The sequence below is a fragment of the Puma concolor genome, chromosome C1 (assembly GCF_028749965.1).
Source record: "Puma concolor isolate L17-30 chromosome C1, mPumCon1.1.hap2, whole genome shotgun sequence".
NCBI lineage: Eukaryota > Metazoa > Chordata > Mammalia > Carnivora > Felidae > Puma > Puma concolor.
The window spans coordinates 140,642,451-140,655,780 of NC_141674.1; the positions used below are offsets into that span (position 1 = coordinate 140,642,451).

General features: G+C 42.1%; 1 protein-coding gene and 1 pseudogene across 1 annotated transcript in view; one reads left to right on the forward strand and one right to left on the reverse strand.

Moving 5' to 3' along the window:
* Positions 1-13,330, forward strand: part of KIF5C (kinesin family member 5C) — a 164,003-nt gene that overhangs the window by 43,208 nt on the left and 107,465 nt on the right. Inside the window, exon 2 of the mRNA XM_025912817.2 lies at positions 9,019-9,109. Within this exon, the coding sequence (XP_025768602.1) occupies positions 9,019-9,109 (91 nt within the window). The remainder of the gene's footprint in view (positions 1-9,018; positions 9,110-13,330) is intronic.
* LOC112848975 (large ribosomal subunit protein eL36 pseudogene) lies at positions 3,451-3,768 on the reverse strand (annotated as a pseudogene).

Genomic DNA, 13,330 nt, shown 5'->3' on the forward strand with positions numbered 1-13,330 from the left:
ACCAAATGTGATGGCTCCGTGGTTGGCAGTGATGCAACGCATTCAGAATCTCTTAGGACCTAGTGAATGAAAGAGCAAAATGTCTAGGATTTTATGTTACTTTGGGCTTTCCTAAAGCAGGCACTAAGACAGGGATTCAATTGCAGGTTTCTTTGGGAGGTGAATCCAAGAAACACTGAAGAAGAATGGAGAAACGAGACAGGGAACTGTAAGAAACCAATATAGGGTGTGTCATGCAAGTTAGCACTGTGGGCAAGGGGGTTTCATTGCAACGGGGAGCTCTGAGAGCCAGTTTGGAATACGTGTCTCCAGGTTTCCCCCTCCACTTCCACCTCTGGGCAGGGGAGCTAAAGTATTTACCCCACCTCCTATCAGTCATTGGGTGAGGCCTGCTGGGTTGGTGCTGGGATGGTCTTTCTGGTGTGCATCAGGTGACAGAGAGGGCTGAGGCAGCCAGAGAAGCAGAGGCTGAAGGTCAGGCCAGCCCACATGGAAATGGTAAAGATGGTGAGGATATGGTTAGGACCCTGGGAGCATCTGCTTCATGTTTACAGTTGGCATTATCACAGAAGTTTCTGGAGGGCTCCAAAGCTGTAATAGCAGAGCTGATGAGTCTATGAGTGCCTGTACAAGACATAGCTCCTCACCTTTCCTAAATAGGCTTTATAGCTGAACATCAAAATTTCATTTATTTTTAGAGTACAGAGGATAGCCTTGGGACAGAGTTAGTTTTGCTAGGACCCTCAGAAATTAAAGGTCTCATGGAGCTGAGCTTATGGGTGGCAGACCTGGGGCCTGGAGTTGCGTGAGGTGTGATTTGGCATTAGGGTGTTGTAGGGTCATCAGGATGGCAAGTCTCTGAGCTGGTACATTGTGAGTGATTGTTGCTTATCATCATCCTTTCCTTTAAAAGGTCACTGCTCGCTAAGTTTGGTGTAATGCAAATCCTGGTACACATTGGTTGAAACTTTTTATTACAGAATAGCACTAACCATGACTTGAGCACCTTCTAGAACATCAGGCATACAGTAGGTCCTTTATTCTCCGGAACATATCTAATTTTCACAATCCTGAATTCTGGATCTTATTAGCTCCATTTTAATGATGAGGAAACTGAGCTTCAGAGACAGGGGGTTAAGCCATGTTTATGTGAATTCATTTACCCCATGTATTGGTAGGCTGCCTTCCCTGGACAACACTCAGTATTAACTAGTGGAGTGAGGAGCACAGAAACCCTATCATAAACACCTTTAAATGTCCTCTCTTCCTAGTAAACTATTCTTTTTCTTAAAGCACATGGATATGTATAATTTTTGTTTCCCTATGAGATGATTCCCCACTGGGACCACTTTGTAAATGTTAAGTACACAACAGTGTATTACAATGCCTGGAAACATCTCTGTATCCATAATATATGTTGAAATAAATTTTACAATATGTTAAGCATCAATTAAAAAACTCCTGAGATAAAAATCAACATCACAAAGAAATACTACTGCATACTCACTAGGATGTTATAATAAAGAAGACAAGACAGTAACAAGTGATGGCAAGGATGTGGAGCAAGTGGAACCCTCATGCACTGCTGGTGGGAATGTAAAATGGTGCAGCTGCTATGGAAAACAATTTGTTAGTCCCCCCAAAAGTGAACTCGCATAAAGTTACTGTCTGACCTAGAAATTCCACTCCTGGGTATGTGAAATGAAAGGAGAAATGAAAACATATGTCCACATAAAAAGTTGTATATGGATGTTCATAGCAGTATTCGTAATAGCCCCAAGATAGAAACAACCCAAAAGTCCATCCTACTGATGAATGGATACATAAAATGTGGTAAATCCATGCAATAGAATATTATTTGGTCATGAAAGGGAATAAAGTAACGATTTATGCTACAATGTAGACGAGCCTTAAAAACATACTAAGTGAAAGAAAATGTTAATCACAAAAAGCTACATATTTATGCTTCTATTTGTATGAAATATCTAAAACAGGCAAAGCTGTAAAGACACAAAGTAGATCAGTAGGATGGGGAGTACAGAGTTTCCTTTTGGGGTGATGAAAGGAATGTTCTGCAATTAGATAGTGGTGATGATTGTCCAATCTTGTGAATATTCCAAGAATGTTCCCTTTTATTAGAGGGGCGAATTTTATGGTATGTGAATTATATTTCAATAAACAATACAAAACAAAACTTGTTTTGGCAGGATATTTGTGTTGATAAAAAATGAGTATCAACATTAACCCCAGGACTTCTTGCTATTTAGGTAATGTTTTGGAAACATTCTTTCAGGTTGTTGCCAAAGCCCTTCATAGTCCATGAGTTTATTTTATTCAATTCCTTCTTGTGCAAACTAACATAATGTTTTAGTGATGTCTTAACCTTGAACACCTTTGAAGTCCTTCAAGTCAGGACAAATCCACACAACTTTTAGGAAGGAAGCACATCAATCTTTCTCCTTTCCTCTGAGATGAGAGAAAAGAGAGTAAGACAATGAACACAGCTCCCAAAATGAAACAAAGCTGGGATGTCGATGTAGGCAGGTCTCTCCAGCCTTGGTCTGTCTTATTCTGGAGGATGGTGTCAGGTCTAATGCTTCAGGGTGCAGATTTAAATCAATATAAGGACACAACATTCCGACAATCGGAGCCAGTTGGGTTTCAAGCAGTTCATTGTTGCCCATGAAGGCTTGTGGAGACAGACCAAAGCTGCTCATTGAGAGGAGGCTGATGGGCTGACTGCAAGGTCATATTAACTCTGAGAGGCCATGATTCTGGTTCCCATGCTGTATTGCTCCAGTTCTTACAGCAGTGACTCTTTGCTCAAGGAACCATCATCAGCTGTGTATTTGGAAATAATTTAGAATTGGTTGGGAAGAAAGCAGGAAAAACAAAGCACCAGAGGCTGATGCTTATTGTTTGCTTGATTTTCAGAGAGAGCAGTTGATTCTAAAGCCAGAACTTTTAGAGCACTAGGTAGGGAGCCAGGAGGTCTGGGTTCTGGGCACAGATCTCTACCTAACCTAATTGGCTGGGTGACCTACTGCAAGTTGTCTATTCTGTCCTGACCTAGAACTTGTTTATTTGTAAAACACAGCATTGAGTTGGGCTGACCTTGAAGGACCTTTAGGCTCTGAAAAATTCTGGGATTTTTCTCAATAACTTCGACTTTTCATAGCAAGTCTCACACCTGCCTTTTCCTAGGTTCTGGTTGGCCTTTGCCTGTTCCCCCCTCCCCCCCCCCCCCGGCATATATGGACTATTTAATTATGATTAAAAGACCATTTCCAGTACTGTTCGGTTGTTTTGTCTCTGTGTGCACCACCATGACCCTCACCACTGTGCCCTGGAAGGATGTTGGCAGGAGGGGGTCAAATGCCCCAAGTTCCAAAAAAGGCTTATTATATAGGGGGCTGGGGGGAACATGGGGGGAAAGTGGGGCAAAGAGGGTTAGTCCTTCTTGGCTGCCACTTTCCTCGTGGCTGCAGGACATTGCTTAGCTCTTCTCTCTTCCTCTTGGCCTGGATGTGTATCCACACCCTTTTCTTGATGAACTTGAGCACGCACTTGTCCTTGGAGACCTTGAGCAGTTCCATGGCATGCTTCTCATATGGGGCAAAGCCACACACCTCTCGGATCATGTGCCACATGAATTTGGTGTGCTTGGTGAGGCACCTGCGGCGGTTCGCAGTGCCTTGGCTTGTTCGCGTTCTCAGTTGCTTTGTGGCCCTTGTTGAAGCCCACAGCCATAGGGTAGCTCAGAGCCATGCTGCTGCTCCTTAGTGGCTCCCGTGGCAGAAGGCCTTTGCCTGTTCTTAATTCCTTTTGTTGCCAGGAAGGCTTGCCATGTGCATGGCCACCATTTTTCTTGCCAGTCTTGCCCTTCTTCCCTGATCTTAAGCTGCCATTCTTTCCTCTGTGGTTTCATGTCAGTCCCACCTTCATGGTTAACACTTTCTTGACTACCGTAGGCTATAGAAGGAGACTCTGACTTTTGTTGCTGTATGAATCACTTTGCTGCCATCTTTCACATTAGTCCTAAGCATCTGCTGTTTGTATGTCTCTTGCTTTTCCAGTAAGTCATAAGCTACTTAGGAAAGCAGCATGGTGTTGCAATCAAGGACTTAAAGGTACTTCCCCAAAGTAGCGGAGCTGATAAAGTGACTGGGCCTTAGTTTTCCAGTTTGTGGCATGGGGATAGTAATACCTACCTCATGGAGTTAGTATGAGAATTCAATGAGATAAAACAGAAAAGGGTTTGGATCATGGTGGTTGGTGATGGTGCAGATGGACAGTAGTGAGAATGTGGCTGAAAGAACTTGCCATCTCCTGTACTTTCAGGAAAGAAGTCATGTGAACACCCGGGAGAGAGACTGTAGTGATTGTTCTCAGGAATCCGTTCCTCTTCCTAATATTCCTCAGTGTCTGAAGATAATTCCACAGAGTGAGTTTAAATCTTGCTGTGGAAATTTAAAGTTTTTTTTTCCTATTTCTTTTTTTCTTAGTGAAGATAGAGAAAAATCCTTCAAATTATTCGGCACCTTTGGTCACAAACTCTTGGCTAGTCTTAGAGATTGTTATGAGATTACTTCTCGAATGATCTCTTCTTGGGTAATTAATTTCAGTTTCCTTAACATCCCTCCTGGTGCCCATCTTCTAAATGTTTAAGTGGGTCTTTTGCTTTCCTCCGTCTCCCAGAGTAATATTCCTTTCAAGGCTGGGGAATGGTTGTTGGGTAACGGGTCAAATGAATTAATAGGACATATGGTTCACAGACACTTTGCTCTCAACAACTTGATAGGAAGTGGTTTGATTGTTGTTGTTGTTTTTTAATTTGAACTATAAAAACATAAGAACCATCTGCTGTTATTTTTTGCATGTGATCCCTGTAAGTTATTTAGTTAGATTGCTCCTATGCAATTAGCTGCTCTACGTGGAGGCTTTCATGGCAAAGCTGGATTATTTCATTTTCGGTTGTAATGTATATGGAGTGCGTGTGTTTCCCATCCAGACTCCTTTCATAAATTGCAGCAGGTTTGCCTACATGCGGTGAACTCTTGGGATTTATATGGCTTCTGTCTTAGCCACTTAAATGCTTTAATTGTAATGATCCCTTTGATTGGTTGAGAATAGGTTACATACTAATTGCCATGGAGCAAACCAAATAAGGTAATGTGATAGAAAGTGATGCCAGGGTGGGGGTGGGGCTGCTGTACGTAGGAGCATGGTAGCCCTCGAAGGAGGAGCAATTGGAGTTGATACCTGAAGGGTGATAAAGAGACTGTCAAATGAAGATCTCTGGTGAGCCCAATGAAGGTCTGCAGTGAGAAGGTTCGAAGGGAAAGGAAGTGAAGAGCAAAGGCTCTGAGCCATGGAATATGCTGAGGACTAAGCTGAGGAATAAAGAATTCCAGTGGGCTACACTATTGTGAGATGGAGGAGAATGCAGTGTGAAGAAGGTCTAGTCTAATAGGAGCATTTTTAAGGGAGGATTTGATATCATCTGATTTATAGTTCTAGAAAGCTCACTCAGCTAAATGGAAATTGGATTGTTAGGAGCAAGAATGGAGTCAGGGAGACCAGTGAGGAGACTATAGCTGTTGTCCTGATGAGAAACCATGGTGGTTTGGGCTAAGGTTGTGTGGCATAGATGATAAGATGATAGATAGACTTTGGGATATATTTGGGATATGGAATCTATGGGACGTACCTGATGAATTTGGTCTTTTCCTCAGATATGGAAGGCTCGATTTCATTTTTGGTCAGTTAAGTTTGAAGTGGCTAATGGAATCTAAGGGGTTTAAATGTCTAGCGGGTGACTGAATATATGAATTTGGAGCTTACATGAGATTTGAAAGCTGAAGTGTTCATTTAGATCATGTGAAAGTCAAGAATGTAGACAGAGAGGTTGCTGAGAGCTGAGTCCAGGATACACCATCATTTAGAAGTCTGGAAGAGACACAAACAAGGGACACTGGCAGAGTAGCCAGATAGATGGGAGAACCTCCTGCTGAATAGGTGCCTGGAAAGGAAAGCGTCTCCAGGAGTACTTGGTGCCCTCATCATTCAGTTTCAAGTGCTAGCACTTAACACTCCTATTAAAATGTTAATTGAAAAATGTACTCTGTAGCTGAACTAAAACATTTAGTGACAGCTAGAGCAGGGTGGGCCCAACATCTGTCCACAGAAACCCTCAGCAACAGTGGGATCAGAAACAAGGAGACTTTTGTCTCCTAGGGGCTGTGGGAGATGGGGCTTTGCTGAAGTCTCCATCAGGGGTTGTGAGATTTTCATACCATTGCCAATGCAGCAAAGCATAATTTGTTTATTGTTGTTGTTTAATGGCAGTTGTATATACAGCTCGCATGGCTATGTCACAAATCAGTTCTTTGAAAATAATCAGTAACTAAATTTTAATTCTATATTTTAATTTCAAGACTCTAAGGTTCACTTAAAATAAAAGCCTGCATAGCCAACTTAGTGTATGAAAAGACAAAAATACTTCTGTTTTTAACTTCTTTATATTCTAGTCCTTACCAGAAGTCTCAAAACAAATCATTTTCTAAATTTTATCTTTTCTTGAAGGCAGTTTCTGTTTGGGAGTTAACTTCAGCTTATGGAAAATTGTTGTATTATCTGTTTGTCATCTGATAAATGATATTATTTAAATGAGGAATGGCAATTTCTTGCTTTCTACCTCTCTTAAAGTGAATGTATAATGCACTCCAACAAACATTTTAAGTTGAAGGGCAAAGTTGGGGAGTCCTATTTTTTTGTACCATTTATATAAAAATAGGTCATTTTTCCAGCTGCAGTAGGTGCATTTTCTCCAAAACCCAAAGCTGATCGTTCTGGAAACAAGATGGTTTATATTGGTGATTCCCATCAAGTTTGGAGTAATAGTGGATTTGTTTGAAATACAAGCAAAGCTACAGTTTCTTTTAAGAAGTTTTAGTTGGTGACAAATACTTAGGCAAACTCTATGAGTGTTTGTTCTAACCTTTTACCTTACTGACATTTAGTTAATTTTATGAATAGATAAAGCTAAGAAGAATGTAGTGGACTGATAGTTGGCAATTGTTCACCAAGGAGGAATATTCTCTTGGTTTTCCAAACCAAATACTTGGTTCACTTAAGGAATGAGACTTGGCTAGGAACAAAACATCAGAAAATAACCCCTTTCCATAATCTTAACAAAATGACTGTCTCTGTTGCTTGTATAAAACAATATTTTGGGCACAGTTGGCACAGTTGGTTGGGCATCCAGCGTTGGCTTGGGTTATGATTTCGCAGTTCATGAGTGGAAGCCCCACGTCAGGCTCCACTGCTGTCAGTGCAGAGCCCACTTCAGATCTTCTGTTCCTCTCTCTCTCACCCTCTCCTGCTTGTGCTCTCTCAAAAATAAATAAACTTAAAAAAACAAAAAAACAAAAAAAAAACCTCTACAATATTTTATGGCACCTCAAAATTCTCCATTTCTTCTAAGACCAAACAGGAAGTAGCTCATTTACCTGGTTGACTCAATTCCAGATTCAAAGACTAAAAGCTCAAGCATAACGCCTGAAGCATAGGACCTTACCTATGTGTAGTACTACCCATGGTCGTAAAAGAGTACAATGCTAAGCCAGCTGGCAGCTGTAAACTTTTGTGTGAAGGTTACAGGATGTAACAAGCCTTGTCCTTGAGTCTCTCATGAGCAGTTATCTTTTTGAGGCACTGGACTGTCCTGGGGTAAAGGCTCCTGGTGTCCAAGCCACACGTAGGAGGTACAGGGTGGCAGTGAAGGAGACTCTGAGGTCCCCTCCCTCCTTCCCTTCTCCTGCCCTCCCTTCCACCACGTGGGACATGAAGATCTACATGGGTAGATCATGCTGTGGGAAAGGGCAGAGGGAGGGCCACCCCTTGCCTGGGTGGTGATGGTGGGAAGAAGGTTCTCCCCAGGAGGAGGCTGTGTCTTCTTAGCCACTAGCTTCCCCACTCCTCAGTCACTGGCATGTGAGTGTCCAGTGACTCCCTGGTGAATGTTGAGTGGTCCGGGGTCAGGGCTCGTTCAGTCTCAGGGCAGAACTTCTTTCCTTTCCTTCTGACACTTACCTCCTTGAGTAGTGTGCCGCGTCGTCTCAGACCAGATCCCAAAAACCTGCACCTGGGGAAATCATTCGATGTACTGTACAGAAGGGTGCCCTGTGACTAGAAAGGCTCTACCCAGTTAAGGCATCACTTATACATATGAAGAAAACACTAGAATTCTTTGGGATGCAAAGCAATAACTTGCTATTAAGAGCAGCTTCTTAAATCTGATCATGTCATCTTCCCATTGAATACAAGCCAAGCCCATTACCTTGGCAAACAGTCCCCTGCATGGACTGGCTCCTGATTTCCGTTCTCTCCTTTTGTACCACGCTCCAGTGCCTCGAACACTCCAGGCCCCTTCCTGCCTGCTCCACCCTGTGCTCTGTCTGGTATGTTGTTCCATGGCTCTTCACATGCCTCAATCTTTCTGATCCTTTAAAGATCCACTTAACTGGCATTTCTTCAGGAAGATCTGCTTTGTTCTCTCTCTTGTCCCCTCTGTCTCATTATTTTGTACCTAGGCATTTTGTGGTTTCCCAGGTGTTTGCTTTCTTGTTTATCAGCTATCTGCCACCCTTGATTGAGCGCTTTACAGGCAGGACTGTTTTCTGATTTGGGTAGACTCTAGTCTAGTCCTGGTTCAGAAGAAGCTCTCAATAGGTAAATATTTGTTCAGATGAATGAATGAAGTATCAGCCTGCTTTTCATCAGAAAAAGTGTTTCAAGTTAAAAAAAAACACACCTTTTTTCTTTCTCGAATTCTCAACATGCATTACACATACACACATTGTATGTGTGGTTCACACTGTAATAATTCCATAGTCTCGTACGGAACTGCCTTCAAGGATAGGGTTTGTGATTTAGTGCCTGTGGTCTAACTGCTATTAGTGCTTTTTATTCCTAAACTTCTAATGTGTGCCCTTTCCTTTTGTCTTTCTTTTTTAGCAAGGGAAGCCATATGTCTTCGACAGAGTGCTGCCTCCCAGCACGACCCAAGAGCAGGTTTACAATGCGTGTGCAAAGCAAATTGTCAAAGGTAAGTGCTATTTCTTTATTTCCTCCTGGGCCTTTCAGAGTAATTGAAAACATTAAGTGATATTTGCAGCCTAGGAATCAATGTGCCTTGACTATAAGCAGAGGCCTACTAATTGGAAACACTGAATTATAGCCCGAGCTCTGGTCCTGATTTGCTATGATGTCAGGCAAGTTCTTTAACCTCTCCATATCTCCTTGCCAAGGAAATGTCTTTATTTCTTTTGCCACCTTTTTGGCAGAGTTATTCTGCTACCTAGAAGCTTAAAAGCTATGGTCACACTATTTCTGTAAAGGTTTTAAAGTACTGCTGTAGGTATAAGGCCTCCTTTCTGCTTTGAAGGAGACAAAAATAGATATTTCTGATGCTCCATTTGTATATTTTTGGCTGAATTATTTTGTGCATCTGTGTCTTCAGGGAGAAGCCTTAAACATGGAAAATTCTTGGGCATCAAGGAGTTCTCTACAGCATCATAAAATCACATTACCTTGTTGGTTATTGAGCTGTTTTTGCTACTCAGCATTCCTTAAATATACTTTGGTCTAACCCACTTTCAACTTTTCCACCCAGATACCAACATTTGTTCCTCCAAATAGATGGCCTGAGGCCTAAATTTGTCTTAGAGATCAGCCCTTTTCTCTGGGACTGGCCTTGGCCCTGAAGGATTTAACAGCAGGGAGACGAACCAATTTACACGTTGCTGTACCTTGCCCTTTCACATCGGGCGGGCTGGAGCTTGCCTTGGGAGAGTTCGCCATCTGGACAGAGCTGAGGGGCATCTCCTGCTTCTTTGCTTTTCATCTTTAAATCTTTACCTTCTAGTCTGAATGCTATGGCAGCTGTGTTTCCAAATGTGCTGATGTTGCCACCTTTATAGGTAGCTCTAGATTTAAAGAGTAAAAAGCAAAATCAAAATTCAAAAAGCACCTTGTCATGCAAGATGTGCTTGTTTTTGGAAGCTGAGCTGAGTAACCTGTCTGAAATTCAAGCAAGCCAGCCCTGGGTACATCTGTTAGATTGGTTCTGACCCTGGGCATCTGCGTGGGAGAGTCAGTCAGTATGTTCCTTGCTGAGGTGTATGGTTATTCACATTCTTGTTGCAGACATCAATTAATTTTGAAGGTCTTCACAGTAAGATCATTATAGAAAACAGAAGAGAAAAAAAAACATGCCTGAATTTAGGCTCTTCTTGAATTACTACTGTAGGGCTGTATCTGATGGTAATTTTTGTTTTCTCTCTGCTTCTATTGTTTTTCATCTCTTCCTGTCTAAAACTGTTTTGTCTCTCTCTCTGGAGTGTGTAGCTCTAGTTTGCTCCTACTCTGTCCTCCTTCCTCTCCATTATCAGACTCTTACTTATTCTTGTGGAAGTAAAATTAATCACATGTGAGCCATAATTTCCTTTTCTCTCCCCTTTCATTATCAGAACCAACTAGTATTTACCGTATGCTGTGCTAAGCATGAGGTCAATTTAAACGCATCTCTGAGTTGATGTTCTGATTAGAGATGGATCCATTCCATCTTTAAAAAGTCCTGTGATTAACAAATAATCATCATCATCTTTCACTCTTCATTACTAGAGAAGTTGAGTCTCTTTCAGTGTTTGGGTTTTTTTATGGTGTGAAATGTCAGAAATAGGCAATCCTTAGAAAGTTCTCATGAAGACGTGACCTAATTGGATAACTTGAGGCCCAGTATATGGTGAGCCACAAAGAAAACCATTTAGGTAAAATTAGGCTCTGACATGATATGATAAACAGATATTCTTCAGGCACTACAAATTTGATGTGAGCATACTCATTTTGTAACAGCTAAGAGTGCCTTATTCTCCCTTGAAAGGAAGTTATTAGGGGATGATGAAGACCTGATTTAACGTTTTAAAATATCCAGTGAAACTAGTGTGAGGGGAAGTGGCCATGTTGTTTCCTCATCATCAAGGTAAAACAAAGATATATGAGAAAGAACTCCATGGAATGGTTACTAGGTACAACTGAGGTCTGTTTTGCCTTGACAAAGCCTATTGAAATCAGGAAAGGAAGGTGGTATTGTAGGGGCCTCTTTTTCTAGAGGCCAGGAATTCAATCAGATAACTTCTGAAGGTCACCACAGTCCCCATGATTCATGATAATGTAGTAGACCCATGAGCTTTCCTTTCAAGTGTCTCTGAACCCGTAATGTTTTTGAGATCAGGAAGACTCCTTTTAACTGGATGGCTTTATTCTCTCTTGGGTTTTTGATTCCCTTCAACTTCACTAGTTTTTTAAAAACATATTTGAAACATTTGATTGTAGAATTCTGGTATCTCCCACACCCCCATCTTTGTCTGGTGTCTGTTAATCAAAATGTTGTCTGAAACAGTACGTAGGATTCTCCTCTGTTTCTTCCAGAAGAGCTTATAGGATTTGTGATTACCAACATGGTGAATAGGAAGGTTTCTGTGGACCCTAGGAATTAAAAACCATGGTTACTGGATGCTATTATCAAAGTACGGGTAAATATGTCCCAGTCTACAGAAGTCATTCTGGGCAATTGCCTTTCAAATTAACTAAATGTAGACTGTCCAGGGCTAGAGAAGTTGGTTTCTTGTTTGCTAGACCTAGTTTCTTTAGCTTCATTCATTTAATTATTTCTTTTACTCATTCCTTCATGCAAGGATATCAAGTATTTACCATGTGGTATAACCACTGCTAGGGACTAGAGTCGCCAAGATATATAAGACTGTCTGTGAGAAGCTTTAAGTATAGGTAAAGAGACACGTGCATCCATAGTTGTCATACCCATGGGTAGTATGTGCTTTAAGATGGCTGTGTGCAAAATGCTGTGGGAGCACAGAAGAAAGTCACTTGAGACTGACTTTGGTGAGTAGGGATAAGGATTGGAGAGTTAAGGAAGGCTTCTTGGAAAGGTTGTGTCCTAAAGACTGTAGAATATAGCAGAGGTGTACAAGCAGAAGGAATAGGAAAAGCATAAAGAGAAATTATATGGCATGTTTGGGTAATTTAGTGTTGCAGGGTACCTGGGGGATGGTACTTAAAAAGTTAGGCTGGATTAGAGTTTGGTAGAAATGGATGGGCTTTATCCTTCAGGCAATGTGGACTCATTGAAGAGTTTTAAGCTCAGGATATTATAAGATCTGTATTATTATTATGTATGGCTCTTAAGAAGAAATAGATTTTTTTGGCTACTCTTATCTGTCAGGCACGCTGTATGTACTTTGCATATGTTATTGTATTTTAAACCTCAACAATTTTATGAGGTGTGAGCATTATTATTCCTGTTGTACTAAAGAGGAGGTTGAGGTCAAATAACTTGGCCAGGTCAGTTAGGGGGTGGCGGGGCTGGAACTTAAGCCTGAGCTTGTCTGACTTCCTTGGATTTTTCTACACTATCCTGTCCCTACTTTTCTGGTGAGCTCATAATGAGCATTTAATAGCAATTTATGAGTTGTTACTTTTGTATCAGGCCATATGGACTATTAACCAAGCACTGCAGAAGGACAGGATTAGAAATGGGTATGGGAGAAGGGAGGGGGGAGGGGAGGAGGGAGAGGGGGAAGGAATAGAGATTGTGGTTCCAGAGCCTCTGGTTGGCCCTGCCTGTCTTCCAACAGTGAGATGCATTTCCATTCTGAAGATGTAACGGTGCCCTTCCCTTCAGACCGGCTGGGCCCAGCGTTATGGTTTGCCAGTAGTGTTTAGCAGGGCTGCCTCTATGTGCTCTGGGCGTGCGACTTACCTGAGTAGCTTGACTGGTCAGCGGGATTCAGCCTTAGGATTCAGAGGCAGTGATGACCTACCTGTCAGCCAATATTGCCAGAGACCCTGGCCACTGACAGGCCACCATTTCACATGGGGAGCTGGTAGGAGGCCATGACAGCCTTCTCAGGAACTTACATGATTACATCTTCCCCAAATTCTTACCCAGTAGTGGAACAGACTCTTCTGTTCTAGCAAGGTCTGGACTCAGAACTAGCAAAAACTTGGGGCGGAAAACTGGCTTCTGAAGTCTATGGCAAAAGAGGCAAGAAGTATTTTCAAGGATCCCACTCCTCTCCTCCCTCCTCTCTGGAGGTGAGAAGGCTCTTCCCACCTGCAGTGGAATTTCTCTTTGGATTTGCTTCGCTGCCGGATGGATGTGTTGTGTGCTTGTGGGTGCCGCTGGCTTTGTGGTGTGAGCTGAGATCACATCACGCCAGAGCCTGTCACAAAGCAAGGTTCTGTCTGG